Source organism: Parasteatoda tepidariorum, chromosome 6 (assembly GCF_982258835.1).
Source record: "Parasteatoda tepidariorum strain Cologne lab strain chromosome 6, Ptep-v5.0, whole genome shotgun sequence".
Lineage (NCBI taxonomy): Eukaryota > Metazoa > Arthropoda > Arachnida > Araneae > Theridiidae > Parasteatoda > Parasteatoda tepidariorum.
Genome location: NC_141760.1, coordinates 66,140,978 through 66,161,546, shown reverse-complemented (window position 1 = coordinate 66,161,546; position 20,569 = coordinate 66,140,978). Strand labels below are relative to the sequence as shown.

The following is a 20,569-nucleotide window of genomic DNA, read 5'->3' as shown; positions in this document are numbered from 1 at the left end:
GATTTAAGCTCATCTAAAATTGATCCTGGTTTTGGGCAGTTTATCAACTTCAGTCTTTTCGGAAGAATTTTTGAGGGATTTGGAATAACATCAGGTTTTAATTTTTTGTTAACATCTTTTCTGTTTACTTTCAGGGGAGATTCTTCAAAATAAATCTGAAAAAAAAATTTGAAATACTTTTTTTAAATTTTCATACTTAAATTAAATCACATTAAGAGATCTTAAGATTAAACATACTCCCATTACGTTTTCTGCAACAAAAAAACTAATTATTTCAGCAATTTAACACAAGATTTTAAAGAAAAAGAAAATATTATTTATAGATCCAAAAACATATGAAAATTAGCATATTAAATTGACTTCTTATAAAAAATACAAAAAAAAAACGTTTGAACTTTAAGCGATAGGTTACCATAAGTAACTAAAAGAAATTAAATGGGCCAGGATTAAAAAGGTTATATCTGACATATTAGTGAATCAAAATGAAGTACAATTAAAATCAATATTTATTTTAATATTTATATTAAATATTTATTTTAACCAAAAAAAATACTTAAAAGCGAATACAAAGCTTGGCAATTCTGAGGTAAGTTTGGTGAGTATTTATACGGCCAATCCTTGCCTTTATTTATTTGTTTTAGTAAAATCCTAGAGCAGCCCACTCCATAGCGAATATTTGAAATCTCGTCAAGTTGGCTATTATTAATTGTTTTTTACAAAAAAAATTAAATTATTACAAATTTATTAAAATATTTTCAATAAAATAAATAAAAAATAACTTACCTTTACTCTAATGGCTAATCTGTGGACACTCCGACAAACTTCATGCGCAACCACGTTCAATATAAACTTTCCACATCTCCATTCAAAACCGTCCACCCTATCCTTTTGCTCAATCAAACTCATTTGTTATCCACATTTCGGGCATTCTTACGTTTTCGAAATTAAATTTTGATTCATACAAATTCATTCATCAAATTCTTATATTTGATGTATAGTAAGAAAGGAACAATTCGAGTAACCCAGAAAAGTTATTCGCTGATTTGTTTTTAAAGAAAAAGACAAAAACAAGCATTCAGAAGCAAATTCTAACAACTTATGGTCGTTTATATAATACAAATGCAAGTAAATAAACTCAATAAAATATAAATAAATGAGTATTTACCTCACATAAGTTTGCTCCACTTCCAGGCTGTCATCCTCTGCAATTCATTCCCCACTTCTTCTTTCTTTCGAGGTATGATGGAAATATTAATATTCGATTTCCTTTTTTAAAAAACTTTTTGCCCAATTCATCGCTGCACAATTACCCATATCAATAATTTTAAATATACCCATGGACTTCAAACTGTCACGTTAGTATCACTACGTAACAAGCGAACTTGCTTGCTCCATAATGGCGGGCAGTTCAGGTCTCCTAATATAGGATCTTTATTGCTAAAAGAGTCTTATTGCCCAATACATCGCTGCGTCCTATAGCAACAATTAAAAGGTACGATAATACCTCTGTGATGTGCTGCTCTAAAATTAATTTTTACAATAAAAATTATGGAATAACGATAGAATAGCGCCAACTTCTTAAACCAAGTCAAAATTTCTTGATGTGCATTTGTCTATAAACATAAAATTTTCTAATCATTTATCATAAGTTCGTAAGATATGTTTTAGTGATAATTTTATTTACTCCAGTTTATTTCCTTCTGTCATATGACGAATTCTAACAATAAACAGAACAAAGAAAAAATATACAATGATTATGCATCGAGCAAAATTTATGGAGTAATTATAAGCAATAACGCTTTTCCATATTTACACTTCCGTCTGCTTAAAAAGATTATTGCTGTATGCCTACCATATAAATATGTTGTAAAATCCTAATACATCTTACACTAATACATCTAACAGTGTAATACATCGTACACGCCAACGCCAAAATGATGCGTTTGCACTTGTCACACTTTTGCCAACGCCTAAATGATATTCTTATGATTGTCACCAAGAATTAAAGTAGGCAAAAATCTAGATAATCGCGACTTGAAAATGATAAATCCATAATTATATATTAAAGCATAGACGTAGCGTGAAAGGGGCACACTTTTTCTTTTTGAAAAGCCTATCCGTTTATTTAAAATTTTAAGTTTATATGCTCAGTTATTTTTTTATATATGTATATATTTATACATAAATGTATGTATGAAACTTAAAATTGACTAATACTTTTTTCAAAAACAAGAAGTGTAACTCCCTCACTCCATGCCTTCGCCAAAAACAAAAAGCAACCTACCACAAAATCACACCATGAATTCCAAAATGCTAATAAAATATAGCTAAAACTATAACCCACCAAATCATGCTATATCTACAACTACAGATTGCAAACTTTATCGTCCTCTCAAACATCACCATATCTACCGTTTAACGTGTACTAATAAGCCAAATATGTATCGTATTCAACATTTAAATAAATTCAAAAACAAAAAAAAGGGGAAAATATAAAAAAAATTAAAATAAATTGTAATTTATTAAATAAAATGTACTTTTATCTTCATTAACACGCAACATCCTCAAAGAAGTAGCATCTAATCTTTTATAGAACAAATAGCCGAATGGTTACAGGGAACTTCATTAACGCGAAAAAAAGAAAACGATATACTAATCAATCTATCTAGAATACTTGAGCTTTTTACCGCAGCGTGGCGCTGAAACTATTTGTGAGAGTGAGAGAAAGAGTTGCTATTTTACCACGTTTTGAAACGAAAAAGCGTTCGCCTTTTTATATTCTCAAGCATTACGTGGAAACTATATATTTTTTCTGACTATAACTAAACATCTGTTTCAAATCTTTAACAAAAGCTTAGCAACAGCAGAGCATATTTTTTTTAAAATCATTCATGTTTAATATTCATAAATTGGTTTGTCTTTCCAGTAAGCATCTTCTTAAAGTGCATTCAAAAAAGGTGTTTAAAGTGTAAAAGATGTGCCCGATTGAATAACATTTTTCTTAGCAACTAGAAGAAAAAAATGGAGTCTGAAGAATTCTACTTCAGTAATCTTTGGTTCTAATTAGGAAAATACTTTGAGAACGCTTAGTTTTATCGGTCAGCATAAGTACTTTTTTATTTCACAAAGATGAGTGAGACTGCCGTGTATCTCCGTCAGGGTAAATTTAAATTGATGTTTCAAAATTTTTTTAAATTTATGTAGATACCAATCAGATATTCAATTATATTAATAGTTCATGAATTTAGGTAATAAAAAAAAAATAAAATTCTTATCAACGAAGCGATTAGATTATCATCAATGGTAAGATTATATGAAAACAATATTTGCTTTCGATGTTTTAGTGCACTAAATTCCTCTTTACTTATTGGATTTATAAAATAGCATAAATCAAAATTTATAATTATACTTATCTTAATTAAATTTACTTTAACTTTCCTGAAACTTTTTCTCTAATGAGAACAGTGAAACTTTTTGAAAAAAGCACTATCGTTTTGATTGAGCTAAATTCAATCTAAAATCTTTTTGAAATTTACATATTTAAAACTAAATAGCTCTTTTTCATAGTATATTTGGCGAAGTAGTTTCCATATAAAATAATTAAAAACCATTATAAATGAACCCGAATCGCTATGAAAATACTGTTAACAACATCAGATACAAGCTTTTTGTGATCCAGTTGCAGATATGACGAAATTTGGTGGGTTCTTACGTTTAAGCTATTTCGCATTTAGAATTTTCCGATAAGCATCAACGTGCTGTGTTAGTGACGTTATTTATAATCGAATCAAGCGTATAACGAATGTTTGGATTTTACCAAAATACTTATCTTAAGATTGCTATCGTCAAACATTTAGATAAAGCCATGGTGGGTCAAAGGATTGAGCGTCATCCAGTGATGGCTGGTTGATACGAATATTGCTTCCGGCTTGTACCAACCTCAATGTTAGAGCAAAATATTCTTAGTGGTAGAAGATTATGAGTTAGAATCCCTCACAGTTGGGCTAACCATGTGAAGTTTTCGTAATTTTCCTGACAATATAAAGCAAATGCTGATTAATTCCATCAAAAAGTTCTCCAGGAAGGGTAATTTGTTCCATTTCTTGATCCAAGATTTGTCTTTGGATAGGGTTTAAAATTACAAGGTCAAAGTGTGGCCTTGTAATTTCGAAATATTGATAGTCGTAAACTCAGTGATGGGTCGGCTGTTTAATGCCGGTTACTAAAGAAATTATGACTGACGATAATCAAAAAGTTGACAATTGCAACCACAGTCAAAAAGTCTACAACTTACATGTTAGACACAGTCCTTTGTTTACTTTTTTTTTCCCTTTCAAATAAATTTAATTCCATTCCGCTAAACAACTGCATGATTGACTCAATCTTAAGTCAATGATTAATAATTGCTATGATTCATAATCACTCTTAATGAGAGTTTACATGGTGTTATTCCGAGTTTGAAATTCATAGTGATACTAAGGATTTCATCATTGTAAGTTTTTCATTCTACAGATTTCAGCTACATGTTTGTTTCTGAAACCTCTGTAGAACCTCACTAAAAAAATAAATAAGTAAACCAAATATACTTAGTAATATATAATATGATCTATCTTAGTAATATGATCTATCTATCAGAATTAAAGGTAGCCGAAATCTGGAAAATATGGTCTCATTAGTTTTGTCCAAAGAGCCATTGAAAATTTGGGTGCTTTAACATTTATTTCATTTTTTGCTTCACTTTTTGTACGAATATGCAATTTTTTGTGCACAATTATAAAATTCACTTTTATCCAAAACAATTCTATGTAAAAAATGATTTTTACTAATTTTTTAAATTTAAATTAGTAAATAAAGGTCTGGCAGCAAAGGCTATTTAGTGTGATGCTATATTTTCTTCTCTCAATGCATAGTTCTCCGAAGTTAGCTATTATACTATAGTATAGTTGCTCATGTAGATAAGAAGACCTGCAGATTCTTAAATAATACTTAAAGGTACTTATATGTGCTAATAGCTCGTATCTTTTTTTTCCATCCCATTAGAACATCAGCTAATATTGAACACCGAATCAACGAGTTTCGCATAACTGTTTACCACCACTTGGGTGTTGATAGTTTTATAACTATCTCCACCTATGTACTAGGATGGTGGTTAAGTGAACGCCATGGTCGTTCACGATATGCGGAGTTGAGTTGTGCTTAAATGCTTGCCTTGCAACAAAAGAAGAACACATTAGAAATTTGTAATCTTTATTTTAAACTTTGAAGCTCTTTTCTTTAGTTCATGTTTAATTTATTCTTCATGAAATATAAATTAGTTCATTTGACCCATCTATTTGAATAACTCTGTATTAATAAGAAATTTTATGGAGGAAAGTAAATAAACGATTTCAATATTCTGCCGTTTTACACTATTAATTGTAGTTTTCTTTCTTTTATTTTAAATAATTGGTTTCCAATGATGAAAATGGCGATAGATTATTTTCAGGGAATAATTTTTTTGGGTAATTTTTATACAAATATTTTATTTTAAATAGGCCGAAAACAACAAAAAAAAAAGGATTTTAAAATGCCTGTTACAGCTGTATAAAACTTTGAATGCGGAACATTTCGACAAAATTTATTTTGAAAAATTCTCAACTATTAAACGAAATATTTTTGTTTCAGCTATTTATTTCTGAAATAAATTGAAAATCTCTGTCAAAAATTATTTCCAAGAACTGAATCAAATTTCAGCTTTCAAGAACTTTTACAGCTCCGAGTTCATCGTTCCCTCTTCGTGAAAAATATCTTATCTTCTAACGCGTAGCAAGCATGGAAAGGTTTCGAACTTCTAGTCCTTTAACTTCTACTCCAAGAAGGGGAATACCTCGATCAACTAGAAGGTCACCCCATCGTTTATCACCTGCCTCCTCTAGAAGCTCTCCAGCCATTCCAAGCACTTCGCATCAAATACCAACACAATCTCCCATTGACAGATCTCGGTCCCCAGAGGCATTAAGAAAATCCCCTTTTCTCTCACCACAAGATCATTTTCGCAGAACTGTTTCTCCAGAAACATCACCAAAATATCTTAGAATTCCATCTCCAGGAACACCATTACAATATTCCTTAGCTTCATCTCTAGGTGGATCAACACAATCACCTGGAAGTCCAATAGAATATCCTGGAAGTCCAATAGAATCTCCGGGAGGTCCAATAGAATCTCCGGGAAGTCCAATAGAGTCTCCTGTCGCTAGAACTCCAAGTCCGAGACCAAGAGCACGACGACGCTTATATAAAACTCCATCCCCTGTAAGACCTGAGCTCATAACTCCAAGTCCGAAAACTCCTCCTTGGGAGACGGCTTTTAGACGCGCGCTGTATCCTACACCACCGCAACCTCCTACTCCTCCGAGTCCTGATACTCCAAGTCCCGCTCGTCCGACTGCAAGTCCTATTCATCCCATTCGTGGGCTTCCATTCACTTCAAGACAAACAATCTCTCCAGAACGCTCCCGTGAATCACTTTATGAATTCGGATCAGATTTTGTACGCCTCAAACGCGTTCCACGGATTCCTTTGGAGCAAAGACAGGGAACGCCTCCTGATCAGAAATATCATTATGCTAGTCCTGGAGTCACTCCACAGATAATTGTTTCAGAAGATTCGTCAATAGAAGATGAGAATATTCCTCCGGAATTCCGTGGTCTGGTTCCTGCTTATGAAACGGAAAAACTATTCTGTCCCAGGGAATTAGAAGGCAAACCTGAACATGAAGTATGTTTCTTTTTATTATTTTTCTTCTTCTTATAATTAAAATTTTCGTGGATAAGTAGATTCACTTACCGATAGACCCACGTATATATTTGTCACCGATTGCTTGCCCCACGGTTGATTGGCAATCAACAGCAGAAACATAAATTATAAAAAATTAACAGTAAAAATAAGGAATTAAACATTGAAACAAATTACAAAAACAAAGAATTGAGGATTTGATAAGCAAAAAAGTATACGCTTACAAATACTTTAAATTGTGGTTTCAATGAAAGCTTATCAGCTGAGCTTATTCCAGTTTTCTGCTTACCGTATTCGTGATAAATAACGAAGATCGTGATCAATCATATTTGTTACATAACTTCTGCCATCCACATTGCCTCAGTCGTTTCATGTTAAGTCAGTAGAGCACTCCGAATTGTCAATACTCACCTGCAAACAAAGCGATGGTATTGAAGTTCAGTATTTGATGATAAGTTTTTGCAACTTACTAGAAATTCAAAAAATGTGGGTTACCTTTTGGACGATTTTGCTTGACTGTAGGTACCAAATAAAGGACACAATTTGAATTTATAAATATTTATCATATTTTTTAAAAAGAGGTAAATTCTTTATGCTGTCCATTGCGAACCATGGAGTTAAAGATTTAATAATTTTATTACCAAAGACAAGTAATTACCAAAGGCAACCAATTACCAAAGGGGGAAGTTTGGTAAACTTCATTTTTTTTATAATATTCTTGTTGTTAACTTATCATATAACAATATGTGGTATAACTACCACCATAAATATTAAATACCAATTCACTAGTATATAAGACATGTTAACTTGATTCTATCTTGAGCTACCTTTTGATAGATGAAGGTTGACATAGTCTATAATTAAAATCCCCACATTTGTGGATCATAAATCAATATTGGCAAGTTCTTAATCACGTCTGGGTCATCAATGTCGGGATTTTTATGTTTCTGCACGACGTTTCATAATCTTTAATAGTTCGGAAGGCTTCCTATAACCCAATTTTTCACCAGACAAAAGTTGGCAAATTTCTTGTTGCGATGATTCGCCTGATCTAACACTTAATTCTGTTTATAAATTATTGTAAGGATCTGCAGCATCAGGATTCATTAAAATATATCGTACAATCGATGCAATCTCTGGCTGTAATTGAGAAACAATGTAATTATCTTTGGTTATAGATTCTGTTACAGGTTTGGGAGATGCAAATCTGAACGTGCTTTCACACATAATGAACCAAAGAGCAGGATAAGATCTGTTATATACTGGTATTTGTACTGCACTTACCTCAGACATGGCAAAAGAAGTCTGAATGGCGTCGAAAGATTTTTTTTTCAAACAGAAATCAGAGTTAAACTAAACTAAATTCTTGATGGATATAACTAATATCAATTCAAATCGTCGGCATAGTCACCATTGAAGTGTTGTTTTATCACCTTAATACAAGAGAGACTTATTCAGAAGGTTGACATAGTCTATAATTAAAATCCCCACATTGGTGATCCGGACGTGATAAGAACATGCCAATGTTTGATGGATGATCCCCATTAAACAGTTGATTTGCTTCAAAAAAAATAAACTGCTCAAAGAAAAGAGGAAAAAAATCCGTTGAAGTAAATAATGTCTCCCGGTAATAATAAAAAGAAATGAAGGAAAAAAATAAGCAAAATAAAAAAGGAAGAGGAAAAATTAGCGAATTGCTGTAAAAAAAATAATAATGGGCGAAATGCTATAAAAAAATGATGAGCAGAAAATGATATTAATGAGTAAAAAAATACACCATTAATCAACTAGTGGTATTTATTTGTTCATTGAATTCTATCCCAGATAAAATTCTGGAAGGGGAGTAATGTGGTGTAACTACCACTATAAATATTAAATACCAGTTCACTAGTATATAAGACTTGTTAACTTGATTCTAGCAAGTGGTACCTTTTGATAGATGAAGGTTGTCACAGTCTGTAATTAAAATTCCCCACAAATATAAAACATATCGTCGAATATCGTATAACAACGTTATATAAAGTTCATTTCCTGATACTCATATTTTGTCATCGTAATGCAAAATTAAGTGCTTTATTAAAGCAAAATAATTTGTTTAATTTTTTTCATGATTTTCTAATAGTTTACTTGCGATATACCATTGATATATAAAATTCATTTCCTAATATTCATGTCTTGTTATTGTAAAACGAAAATTAAGTATTATATTAAAGTAAAATAATTAATAAAAATTTTGAATTCGAATAAACCTTTTAATTTTTTAAATAATGCTATTTATCAAAAATTACAGCCATTTTCACAACTTTTAAGCGTTTTAAATTAACTCTGCTAATTCAATTAGGTTTCAAATTAGGTTTTCAACGTTAAATCAAAAAGGGAATTACTTTAATTAAATAAAAAAATTTATCTAAGCGTAAAGAACTGTTCTGCATTTGACTAAACTCCTGGCAAAAGAAGACGAATTTTAATAACATTACTGCTTTAGTAACAAATATTATATGCTGAATTAGAGCTGTAAATAATCTTTCATTATCAAACCAAAACAAATTTAAATGTGTTCTTAATACTAATTTAATCTACAGTTCTTAACAATCCTCTAGAAATGCTAACATCTTCAAATGCCCACAATATTCCTAGCTTTCCTTTAAAAGACTTCACTGTCCACTTGGGAGGTGATAGAGTCCATGTTAAGAACTTCTGATTTAACCATTTACCAAGGCTACATCAGCCTGTCAACATTATTTTTTAAAGGTTTCACCAGATAACGTTTTCAGTCACTCAATTTGGAAAAATTTTAGAATTTGAAATAATTCATGTTTAATACATTTAATTAGAATATAACTTTACTCAAGAATTGTCATATGTGAATCAATATTCCCTCCTTACGTTTATTTCGATTCACTTAAGCTGCACTTTTCCTACATTTTATTCATTCGTGTATAATTTCATGCGTACATTTAAGCGAGAAAACCAATATTACAATCACTATTCATAGCATAAATCTCTATTATAAAAAGAATAAAACGGAAAAATAGGATTCAATCATTCTCGGTACTGAAAAGTACTCAAACTGAAACAGGCATCAAATATATTGTGATAAAGTTTTAAACTAAACAAATTAAAAGTTTTACTTAGAACATATACTATTCTTGTTTTATCGTCTGTTGCAAAATATTTCTGAACGAAGAAAAGTTTAAAACATTTTAAAAAGTGTATGTTTATTACTCATTGGGGAAATAGATATGCTTTTCATATTCGCACAGTTCATATTTTTTTAATAGATCAATTTCAACACCATTATCACAAATGAAGAGTTGTAAGATTCATAAAAAATCAGGCTCTCATAAGCAATTATAAAAACTCAGCATAACAAGATCAAGTAAAAGAAGCAGACGATAATTTTGGAACTTTTTGAGGTTGATTGTTTTCCAGAATGAGTTTTTTTCTTTTCAAAAGTGTGCATTTTTAATTTTTTTAACATAATATTAATTTAAAGAATTTTAATGCAGTTTTTATGATTAATTTATTGGTAGTTACTGTCTTGAACGACGATTTTAGCATGAATATAAATAATGGAGAAGAAAAACAATTTTGTTTTGTCTAAAGAAACGCATATTGGACTAAAATTGAAAATCAATCTAGCCCAGTGGACCACAAAAGAGCAAACATTAATCGAGGCAGTTTTTGCAACCCATGACTTGTGACGTTTATAAATATCTAAATGAAAAAAAGATTTTTTTTCTAAAAAAAAAGAAGGAAAAAGTTTATAAAGTCGAAAGAAAAAAACATTTAACGATTGGGTAACCAATGATCGCTATAATGCGATCCTAATTTCCTCTCTTTTGCAATATTCTTTTCATTTATTTACTATTTATTTATTCTTTTATAGGAACTTCTTTCATTGATGAAGAAGTTTTATGAAGGCGATTACGAAAATATCAAGGAAGCGATCAGAGAACTTGCGAAAAAGTATATACCACAAATGAGAGGAGAAAAAAATACGATCATGATTCTTAAAGCTTTGGAAAATTACATTGAAGGTCTTCTTGTAACTATTCATACGGTAATTCTATTTTATTCCTACTAGGAAGCTAAAACCTCTTTTCACTGCCGTTATTCCCCACCAATGATTGCTTCTCAATGATAAGTGTTTTATAGTATTAAACAGTTTTTTCTACGAAAGTTAATATTATTCGCACAAAATATATGTACTAAAAAGAATTCCGTTTGTTTACGCTTGTGTTCCCACTTTCCACGTCAAAACATTTCCCTTATGATTCCACAAGATCTATAAGTGAATATAAATAATTTTGCTGAAAAATGATTTTTGAAATATCATTTTAAATTAATGTTCTATTATTTTAACAAAGTTGGTAAGTTCGCAATCAGCTTTATATTTAGCTGGATATATTAAATCCGATTTGTGAAAACATCACATAGTGCATGAAGTTAATAATTCAATTCTTATTTATTTAAAGTTCGATTTAGACTCCCGTTTAAATAAGATATCCATAAAATCAATTTAAAAGTGTGGCATAAGGCTAAAGAAATTATGACAGTAGAATATTTGAACAATCGTAAAGTAGACAATTATTTAGAGTGTTCTTTAACTTTCATTTTCCATAGCTCTCTTAATTTATTTAACGTTCGATAACTCAAAGTCATTGCAAAAAATTGACGCATTAGCGGAGGTTTAAACATAAAGATTCCGTTGATGTAAAACTAAATTCATTCACGTGGTCATCTATGCAATTAAATAAAATAATTTGATATTGTTACAAAAACTGGATGCTTCATAATAAATAGGTAATATAATAATAAAGATTGAGACTAGATATATGCAATTATTGTGCTGTAAAAATTCTAAATAATTATTACTCCCAATATACTTATGTCTCGTTACCACAAGAGATACTTCTGACTGAAAGTCTAAGGTTATCTGCCGCTATGGAAGCAATAGTTAGATCATTTTATATGGGGAATAATTGAAAAAATTACATGATTTCCCCAAACTAAAGCAATGTGAAACCGTTAACCTAACGCCCCTATCCAAAGTGTTTCCTTCGCAACCACAGTAACATCGTCTAGTTAGTGTCTCGAAGAGTTCGTGTGATAGCTGGATGAAAATAAAATATTTATTAATATTGCACAAAAACTGTGGAGTACCTTTTATGGGTGTAATCATTTCTATGTCCAAACCTAAGTGTTGAGAAAATTTTTGTGTTTTATCTTTATGTAAAACAAAAGCAGATAAGTTTCAATATAAAAAAGAGAGTTTGTTCTGAAACCAGTCTCGAGAACGTTTCACTCTCGTCTCAATTACATTTAAAATTAATGATGGATTTAAAATCACTAAATCGAGATGGTGATCTTTTTTATCTACTTTATTTTTTATATTATTAAGCTCTCTCAGAAAAATGCTTAGCACAATTTAGCATGAACGTAGTTAATTTAGCACTTTTGTTAGATACTTTGTTAGATTTTGTTACCGAGAGAAAAAATCGAAATTCATTAAGTTTTCGTTGAATTATGGACTGATAAACTATGATGAGTGTGGCTTGAAACTCCTCCTGTGTTCATAAAGCAATGAAATAATGACTCTTTCCTTTCTTTTCACGAAATTCGCACCCCCAATCAGTAATGACTAGAGTGTTTTATACAGGATATGATATTCTCATTAAGTAACAACTCAACAAATATTACTAACAACTCTGCCAAATTCTATTTTTTTTCTCTTTCTAATCAAGAGTTTAAGTCCTCATTGCATTTCAAGTTTGTGGTTTCGGTAAAAATTGTTGACGAAAGTGAGGTAAAATCTGTTCGTAAAGATTCGTAGAACTATTGGAGCAAAGCTAATCAACCACGAAACTGTCAATAAATCAAGATGTTCGTTGTTTAGTTGGTGCCCAATATATCATCTCCTAAAAGTCAAAGTTGCACTACTATCTTATAAATTATTTGTTTCTTGTAATTTCAGAAAATTTAGAAATACTAGAAGTTCAATGAAAAAGTATCACATATTTTTACTTTATATGACAATATAAAAACGTTGTGTACAAAATTCACATTTGAAATAGTCATCTTCATTCTCCTCTTCACTACAGCTTTCGTGGGCTCAGAAAAGACACTTTTTCATGTTGTGAATGAAAAACACCTTTCTTTGTTTCGTTATTTTTCTTTTATTTATGAAGTACAAAAGTACATTATTACAATGTAAACAATCAACATCTGATACATTTTTATCGTCTTCGTCGGAAAAAGCATCAATTAAAGATATAGTTTTTATTATTAATATTATTATTATTACAAAACTGTTTTGTTATATTGGTTCTTCATACTCTTTTCTTTTTGGTTTCAAGTTTTTTTTATATACACTGAAAATTAACATTCTCATCCTTGATAGCTAGATTTTCCTGATCTTATTATCTTTTTTTTTTCATTCTCCTGATATTTTACATTGGTTTTATATAGTGATGGTAGTACCCGTTCATATCCACACTTATCGCACTTGCCCAGAGAGTATCCAAACGAAGCAGGGCCATGGTACTACTGGACTTAATCCTCATTATTTGTCAGTATATGAATCCTTAGTAAACTCATAATAAGTAGGACTAAAAATATTTTTTCAACCGTGATTGCCAATAAATAAGGATAGTTTAAACAAAACATTAGAGGGTTGACACAACAAAACAAACTTATCGAGATAAACTCCATGAATTCAGCAATAACAGCACGTTAATATGGCAGCTTCTTCTTACAGCCAAGCAGAATGTAATTCAGAGTCAGACTGTTAGAAAGCAAAACTAATTTTGCCGCATCTAGGTACCTTGTTTCACCCGTACTATATGATTTTTACCTACTGACCTATAAGATAATTAATTAAATCTTCAGAATAGCTTTAAAATCATTAAAAAAACTTTCTAATAATGTAAGGGAAGGGAGAGTTGGAAAAAACCGGGTGGCTGGATAAAAGCAGAATCTGGCACTTTTGACTAGATTACTGCTATCGAAATCACAAAATGCTCCAAGTCAAAATCTCGGGAAGGTTAGATACATTCACCTGTAAAGGTCGGGTACATGAAACCTCTAACACTTAGGATGTATAATATTATCCATTTTATTAAGGATTTCTGCTCTTACATCTAATCAACTAGCCCATATTTTTTGTAATTAGAATAGGCTTCTCAAGATTACGTGCCTCTCCCACTCTTAACCCTTTTGTAATTTTGCATTGTTATGGAAAATCTTACGTTTTTTCTGTTTAAGTTGAAAATGGGAGTGTCCTGATCCAAGGAAAAAAGCATAATTTGTAGCTCCATGGTAACAAAGAGGGGAAAAGTGTGCATAGTGGGGAAATCGCAAAGCTTTGAAACACCACTTCTATTTACAAAGAATATATATAATTCATGATAAGCTCCTAATATGATCCTTGTGTTCAGTTATTTATAATCCTTGTACGTTTCACATTAGAGGGTCATATTTATAATTCATTACCATAAAAATAATTTCTGTAATAAAATATGTACTTTTTTCATTATTTCTATATTAACTTAGTTCCATCCTTTCAGATTTGATAAAGCAGGGTTATACAACGTATTTCTAAAATTTAATTAATTTACCTCCAAAAATTTGCCTTTTTTTGCATTAAATACTTATTTTTGAAACTTTTTTTTTCCAATGCCCACCTGAATAATGACCTAGGTCATACAGGCACCTGAAAGGCAGATTAATTGGCCACTCTTTCTGGGCACCATATTAGGTGGGCCAACGTTGCTCCCACAGTAAGGACAGATAGTACAGAGAGGGAAAGAACATCCATGCCTTGCCCGTGATTCGAACCCAGAACCTTTCTGATGCAAGAGCAGTTCCCTAACCCCTACACAGGCCGGTTGGCATTTTTGAAACTTAAGATCACATTTATCATTCAAATAAAAACGAAGGCAATTTTAATGACGAATCTGCTTTGGAAAGAAAATAAAATTAGAGCCCGGTTTTGTCTAACTTTCTCTTGCAAAACTTGGATTATTTTATTTGTTTTCATATTGATAGTCTTATTGCTTGCATTCGGAACTAGTAAAATAATTATTATTATTAGACCTACATCATTAAATAAACGTTTGCTTAAAAATGACAGCATGATCAATCAGGAAGATCTGAACTGTTGAAAATGGCTCAAGAGCGTATGAATGAATTGAGGTCTGATTTTATGGAGGAGAAGAACAAGTAAGTAGATAAATTTGTTCAACTATTTAAGCTTGAAAACAATAATTTTTTTTTAAATTCTATCGTAGGTAATATACTGCAATACTTGAATTTTTAAGTGTTTTATTGAGAAGTATTTAAACGTTTTTTTTTCTGGTTCAAAATATTAACCAATTTACACATCATTATCCTTACCTTATTTTCTGTACCAGACAATTAACAAATTTAACGTAAAGAGAATCGCCTTAGAACTAAATCGAATAAAGTATAAAATTGTTCATTTCATCTATTGTTACTTAAGAAAAAACAAAATGGAAATAGTTTTTAGCTAAAAGCAGTGTTTTGAAAAATTATTTTAAACAAGCCTAATTTAAAAAACGTTTAAGTCTAATAAATAAGTTAAGTCTAATAATAAAAACTAAACTTACTTCAACGATACAAAAACTATCTATTTTTTTTCTCAAAAAAACAAGCTTCTCCATAAGAAGCTTGCTTTAATATCTATTTAGAAGAAAAAAATTTCTTATTAATTAAATCAAGTGCGAATTGTATTTTATATTAGAAGGCTTTATTCCCTGCTCGCTTCACTCGCCAACCCTCGTAAATGCTTTTCAATTATCATTGTCGTTTCTCCTCAAAATTCAATATTTTACTCTACTTTTTTTGTAAAATATATAACTGAAGATCAAATGGAACGAATGGGCTTTGTCTATATTTCACAGAAATGACGATTTCCATCTGTTGCATTTTGAAAATTATTAAGTTTTTAGAAATCAGTAATGCGGAAAATCTTTTCTCCTCGGAAGTTATTACACAGTGAGCCATGCTTTTTATCATTTTTTGGGGATGTTGTTGTTCTTGACATCAACACAAGTGCGAGTTTATGAATCTCAATTTCATTATGGTGAGAAAAATAAAATTTTCCACACAATGGAAAAAAAGCTATTAATTCGAACAAAAACTAAGATTTAAAAAAAAAAAAAGAACTGGTCCACGCGTTAGTTGTAAAATAGATGATATTATTCTTCTTGAAAGGCGTAAAAAACTTATTAATAACAATCGGGCAAATATTTTATTTTTTATTTTGAAACCATCGATACGACTCTATTAATAATTTAATAATTATCAAGTTTTGGGAGAAATTTTGCCATCGTGGAGGACATATTGTTGGAAGTAACCCACATTTGCGGTACCAAAAACCACGAAAACCTCCCATGGTTAGTCTGGCTGCAAGGGGACTCTAATCCATGATCCGTCCATTATTGAGGATATTTTTAAGTCAGCACCGTGGTCAATGCGAGCTGGGTGCTGAACTCGCATCGACCAGTCATGGCTTGGATTCGAACCCAGGTTTTCACATTCGAAGGCGAATGCTCTATCCACTGTACCACCATGGCTCAGCTATTAATAATAAGTTGAAAACAAAGGAGAGAAATGCCTATAACCGAAATAGACAATAGAATACATTAAATGCAGGCAACACAGAATTTTTTAACCAGCCTCATATCATATTTGCATCATTATCAATTTTAGCGACGCCTATGCTAACAATGTAGAGTAAATAGGTGAAGAAAAAAAAAATTAAACCTTTTTTTAAAATCATTTTTTAGCCTATGTATATGTTTTTTGAAATTTTGACATGATATTAATATTAAAGTTCTCCTTTGAACCAAAAATTATAAAAAACATTTAGAGTGTCCGGGAAAAAGCCCCACAAAAGCAGCTATTAATAATAACTTGAAAACAAAGAAAAGCAAAACGTATAACCGAAATCGGGCATAGTATCCATTGAATCTATGCTACACAGACTTTTTTTGCTCGCTTCATATCACATCCTCATCGATTTCAGCGACATTTGTGCATGACATACATTCCCTTCACATAAAAGTTCTTAAGATGTAGCTAAATATGCAAAAATTGAAATTAAAATTATCGACTTATTGCTGTTCGACCTGAATTTGGGACCATATTGTCCAAATCGCAACTCTTTTGTAAATCCTGTCGAAAGACAAGAACATTTCTCGCACCACATCACTTTCAAGACAATGTCATTTTGTTCAAATGTAAGTGAATGCTGTTTCAATTTTGATAAATGTTTGTTTCAAATTCGACAGTTTTTGGTTCCAATGCCATTTTAACAAATTTCGTTCACTTTCGAAAAACCCTTTTTTACAGTTTGTGCCTGAATCAAAATGTTACACATAAATTATTCCCGATAAAAATATAAATCACAAATTACGTCTAAATAAATTGTTTTTGAAGAACGAAAAACTCACTATTAAGACAATGCATCTTGTTCAAATATAAGTGAATGCTATTTCAATTTTGATAGATGTTTGTTTCAAATTCGACAGTTTTTGGTTCCTTTGCCATTTTAACACATTTCGTTCACTTTCGAAAAACCCTTTCTTACAGTTTGTGCCTGAATCAAAATGTAACACATAAATTATACCCGATAAAAATATAAATCACAAATTACGCCTAAATAAATTGGTTTCGACGAACGAAAAACACACTTTTAAGACAATGCATTCTGTTCAAATATAAGTGAAAGCTATTTCAATTTTGATAAATGTTTGTTTCAAATTCGACAGTTTTTGTTTCCTTTGCCATTTTAACACATTTCGTTCACTTTCGAAAAACTCTTTCTTACAGTTTGTGCCTGAATCAAAATGTAACACATAAATTATGCCCGATGAAAATATAAATCACTAATTACGCCTAAATAAATTGTTTTTGAAGAACGAAAAACCCTTTTATGTAATTTATGATCAAAATTTGTCAATAAAATGTATTGCTTATTATTAACAAATTATATATGGAGTAAAATTATAAAATTTATTTAATTTTTCATTCACTTTTAATTTCTCTTTTTTCTTTTTAATTAGTGTACGATTCATAAATCATTTCTGTTCACTATTTTGATATTGCGAAGTAACAATTAAATTATAATCCCCCGAAATAATTTATGCAACTATAACGTAAAAATATGTTGAAATAACTATTTTCAATAATAGTTATTAAACAATAACTATTTTTAATGAAAAATTAACTATTTTTAATAATAACTATTTACAATGTAATAAAAATTTTTATAATAGCTTTTAAGTAATAAATATTTTCGATAAAATGATAATATTAAAGTAATAAAACTGATTTTAAAATAATATAACTGGTAAAGATTATGACTCTTACAGTTTGCGTTGGTTCGCCCCCCCCCCAGTCAAAAAACGCCACTGTACTGGATTGATCCCTAATATCAAATTTTAAAAATGCCGTAGAAATCATTTCACAATAACTATGCATATACGTCATTTGAAATTATATAGTTTAAAATGACGAAAGGAAAAAAATTCCAAACGTTTTATTTAAAAAATATTACGATCACATAGCATAATAATATTAAGTAATAGAATTCTTGAAAATTATTTTTACTTAAAATTATCTTTAAATAACGAGTTTTATAACTGAGCACAGTTTTTTTTCATTTGCTTCATTAAATACGAAAATATGGCGAAATATGCAACAAAAAAATGTAAATTAACTTTAAAGAGCATTTTTCAACCACTCTTTTGTCTAAACTATTGGAATCATAATTTCCAAATTACGCTTACTCTTCCCTATATTGTTCTTCAAAAATCGAAACACGTTGAAATGGAGGTGCGTTTATTCTGAGAAAGCACATTTTTTTGTCTGATTCAAAGTTAAAACTAATAAATTAGCACATTTAAAGTCAACTTTCTAAACTTCTAAAATTGCTTTTCACTGAGTGAAAATGCAATCATTAGATCAAAAGTTAATAGGGACGATATCTCCAACTTATTTTCTCCCTGTAAATTTGGATGACAAATCACGTAATTTACTTTTTCCCAGTCACGAAAATTCTAAACTGTTGAGAAAGCACTCTTTAAATAAATTTTCAAACTAAGTACATAATAAAAATGTTATCCCATTTTTGTAGAACTTCAGCAGTTTACATTGCATCATTTTATCTTTACAGCTTTAACAGATATATCGAAATGTTGGAAAGTAAACTGATGGAGGAAGCTAGAGACAACAGAAGACTGGTCGGGAAAGAAATCGAATTAGAATCGCAATTGAGAAGTTTACAGTAAGTAAAGAAAAAAAAATTCTTATTAATATGCATCAATCCTTTCAAATAATAAGACTATTATTATAAGCATTTTATATAAGTTTAAAAATTATAAAATGGGATTTCTATACCTTATTACAACCTATTAACTCCATAAGTTCTCTATAAAATGTCGCTTTCTTACGTGTGATAGAATAAACTAGTGGGCTGCGCCCGCTGCTCGCTAACGCTCGCCAACCCCCGAAAATTGTTACGCAATCTAATATGGTTTGCTTCGCAAACCAAGCTCGCTTCGCTCGCTACTAACTTAGGTACATTGCAAATGCACAAAATTCTATGAATTCAAAACAATCATTTAAATTCCATATAACAACTTTTTTTTAAAAAAAAATTACATCTTTTTAGTATTTCACTAAGTAGTATTAGTATTCGTGAAATACTAGATTTAGTATTTCACGAATTCACTAAGTCATTAAAATAAATTTGAATTCAAATAAATGACATGCAATTCATTAAACCTATTAGAAATGTGCTATAGTATAAAATCTTAAAGCGTAACAGCACGTCTGAGACTCATTTTTCAATGAATAACTAATAACAATAATAAAACAAATAAATTCGTGATATGAATCAAAAATCGTCAAATAAATTTGCAATTTATAAATTCGTGAAAAAAAGCGCTTTCGACAGAATACTAAAGTAGAGATCTATCGACAAAGACTACTCACTTCTGCCTAGCTTAATAGTATGAGATTGCCGCAGCTGATGAGGTGAATTTCGGAAGAGATCACATTTGATGAGAATGCTCTCTCTGGTTGTTTCAGTTTCCGTTTTTAAAAGCGCTATATGTTGAGCCACCTCAGCTAGATTTGGCATGTGACATTTTTAGCGGCAATCATTGGTCGATTTTCCAGCGTTGCCATTCGGGGAGTTGTAATGAGGCTCTTTTTTGTCGCCGTGTAAGAGAAATATATATATAGATTCTTATTTGATTGAACTGGGCATTGTTTTAAATAATTTTTACAGATATTATGTTTGAACATATTCTGAAAGAGATTTTGAATTGAGTTTATTATAGTTCATGAAATAAATTATAATAAACTTAACACAATGAACAATCTTTCCTTTGGAGGCATCTGAAAACGGCTTCCCTAGCGTTTTTCCGAATTACTTTAAAGATTGTATATGATTTAAAACAGCGATGCATTTTAACTCGAACTTAGTATTAAAATGACGACTTTTTGCGAATATGTTGTTTTCATAACTGATGTGAGTTTACAACAGTTACTCACTGCCTTGGGTAAAGTTTAGCCTACATTTTAGCCTACATTTCTATGTTCATTCTAAAAATGGCGAAAAACGTCAATATGGAAACTGCCACAGTTTTGAGAAAATAAAAAGTGTTCATGGTCTAGTTTTTTAGTATTCAGAAACTTACTCCACTTACAGCATTATCTCGACTCATAAAAATTTGCAAAAAATGAGGATAAGGTGATGATT

General features: G+C 30.5%; 1 protein-coding gene across 1 annotated transcript in view; it reads left to right on the top strand.

Moving 5' to 3' along the window:
- Positions 1–3,154: 3,154 nt before the first annotated feature.
- Positions 3,155–20,569, top strand: part of LOC107448438 (uncharacterized) — a 42,481-nt gene continuing 25,066 nt past the window's right edge. The window contains exons 1-5 of the mRNA XM_087165982.1: positions 3,155–3,303; positions 5,665–6,756; positions 10,664–10,837; positions 14,909–14,997; positions 18,977–19,087. Of these exons, the coding sequence (XP_087022108.1) occupies positions 5,812–6,756; positions 10,664–10,837; positions 14,909–14,997; positions 18,977–19,087 (1,319 nt within the window). The 5' untranslated portion in view covers positions 3,155–3,303; positions 5,665–5,811. The remainder of the gene's footprint in view (positions 3,304–5,664; positions 6,757–10,663; positions 10,838–14,908; positions 14,998–18,976; positions 19,088–20,569) is intronic.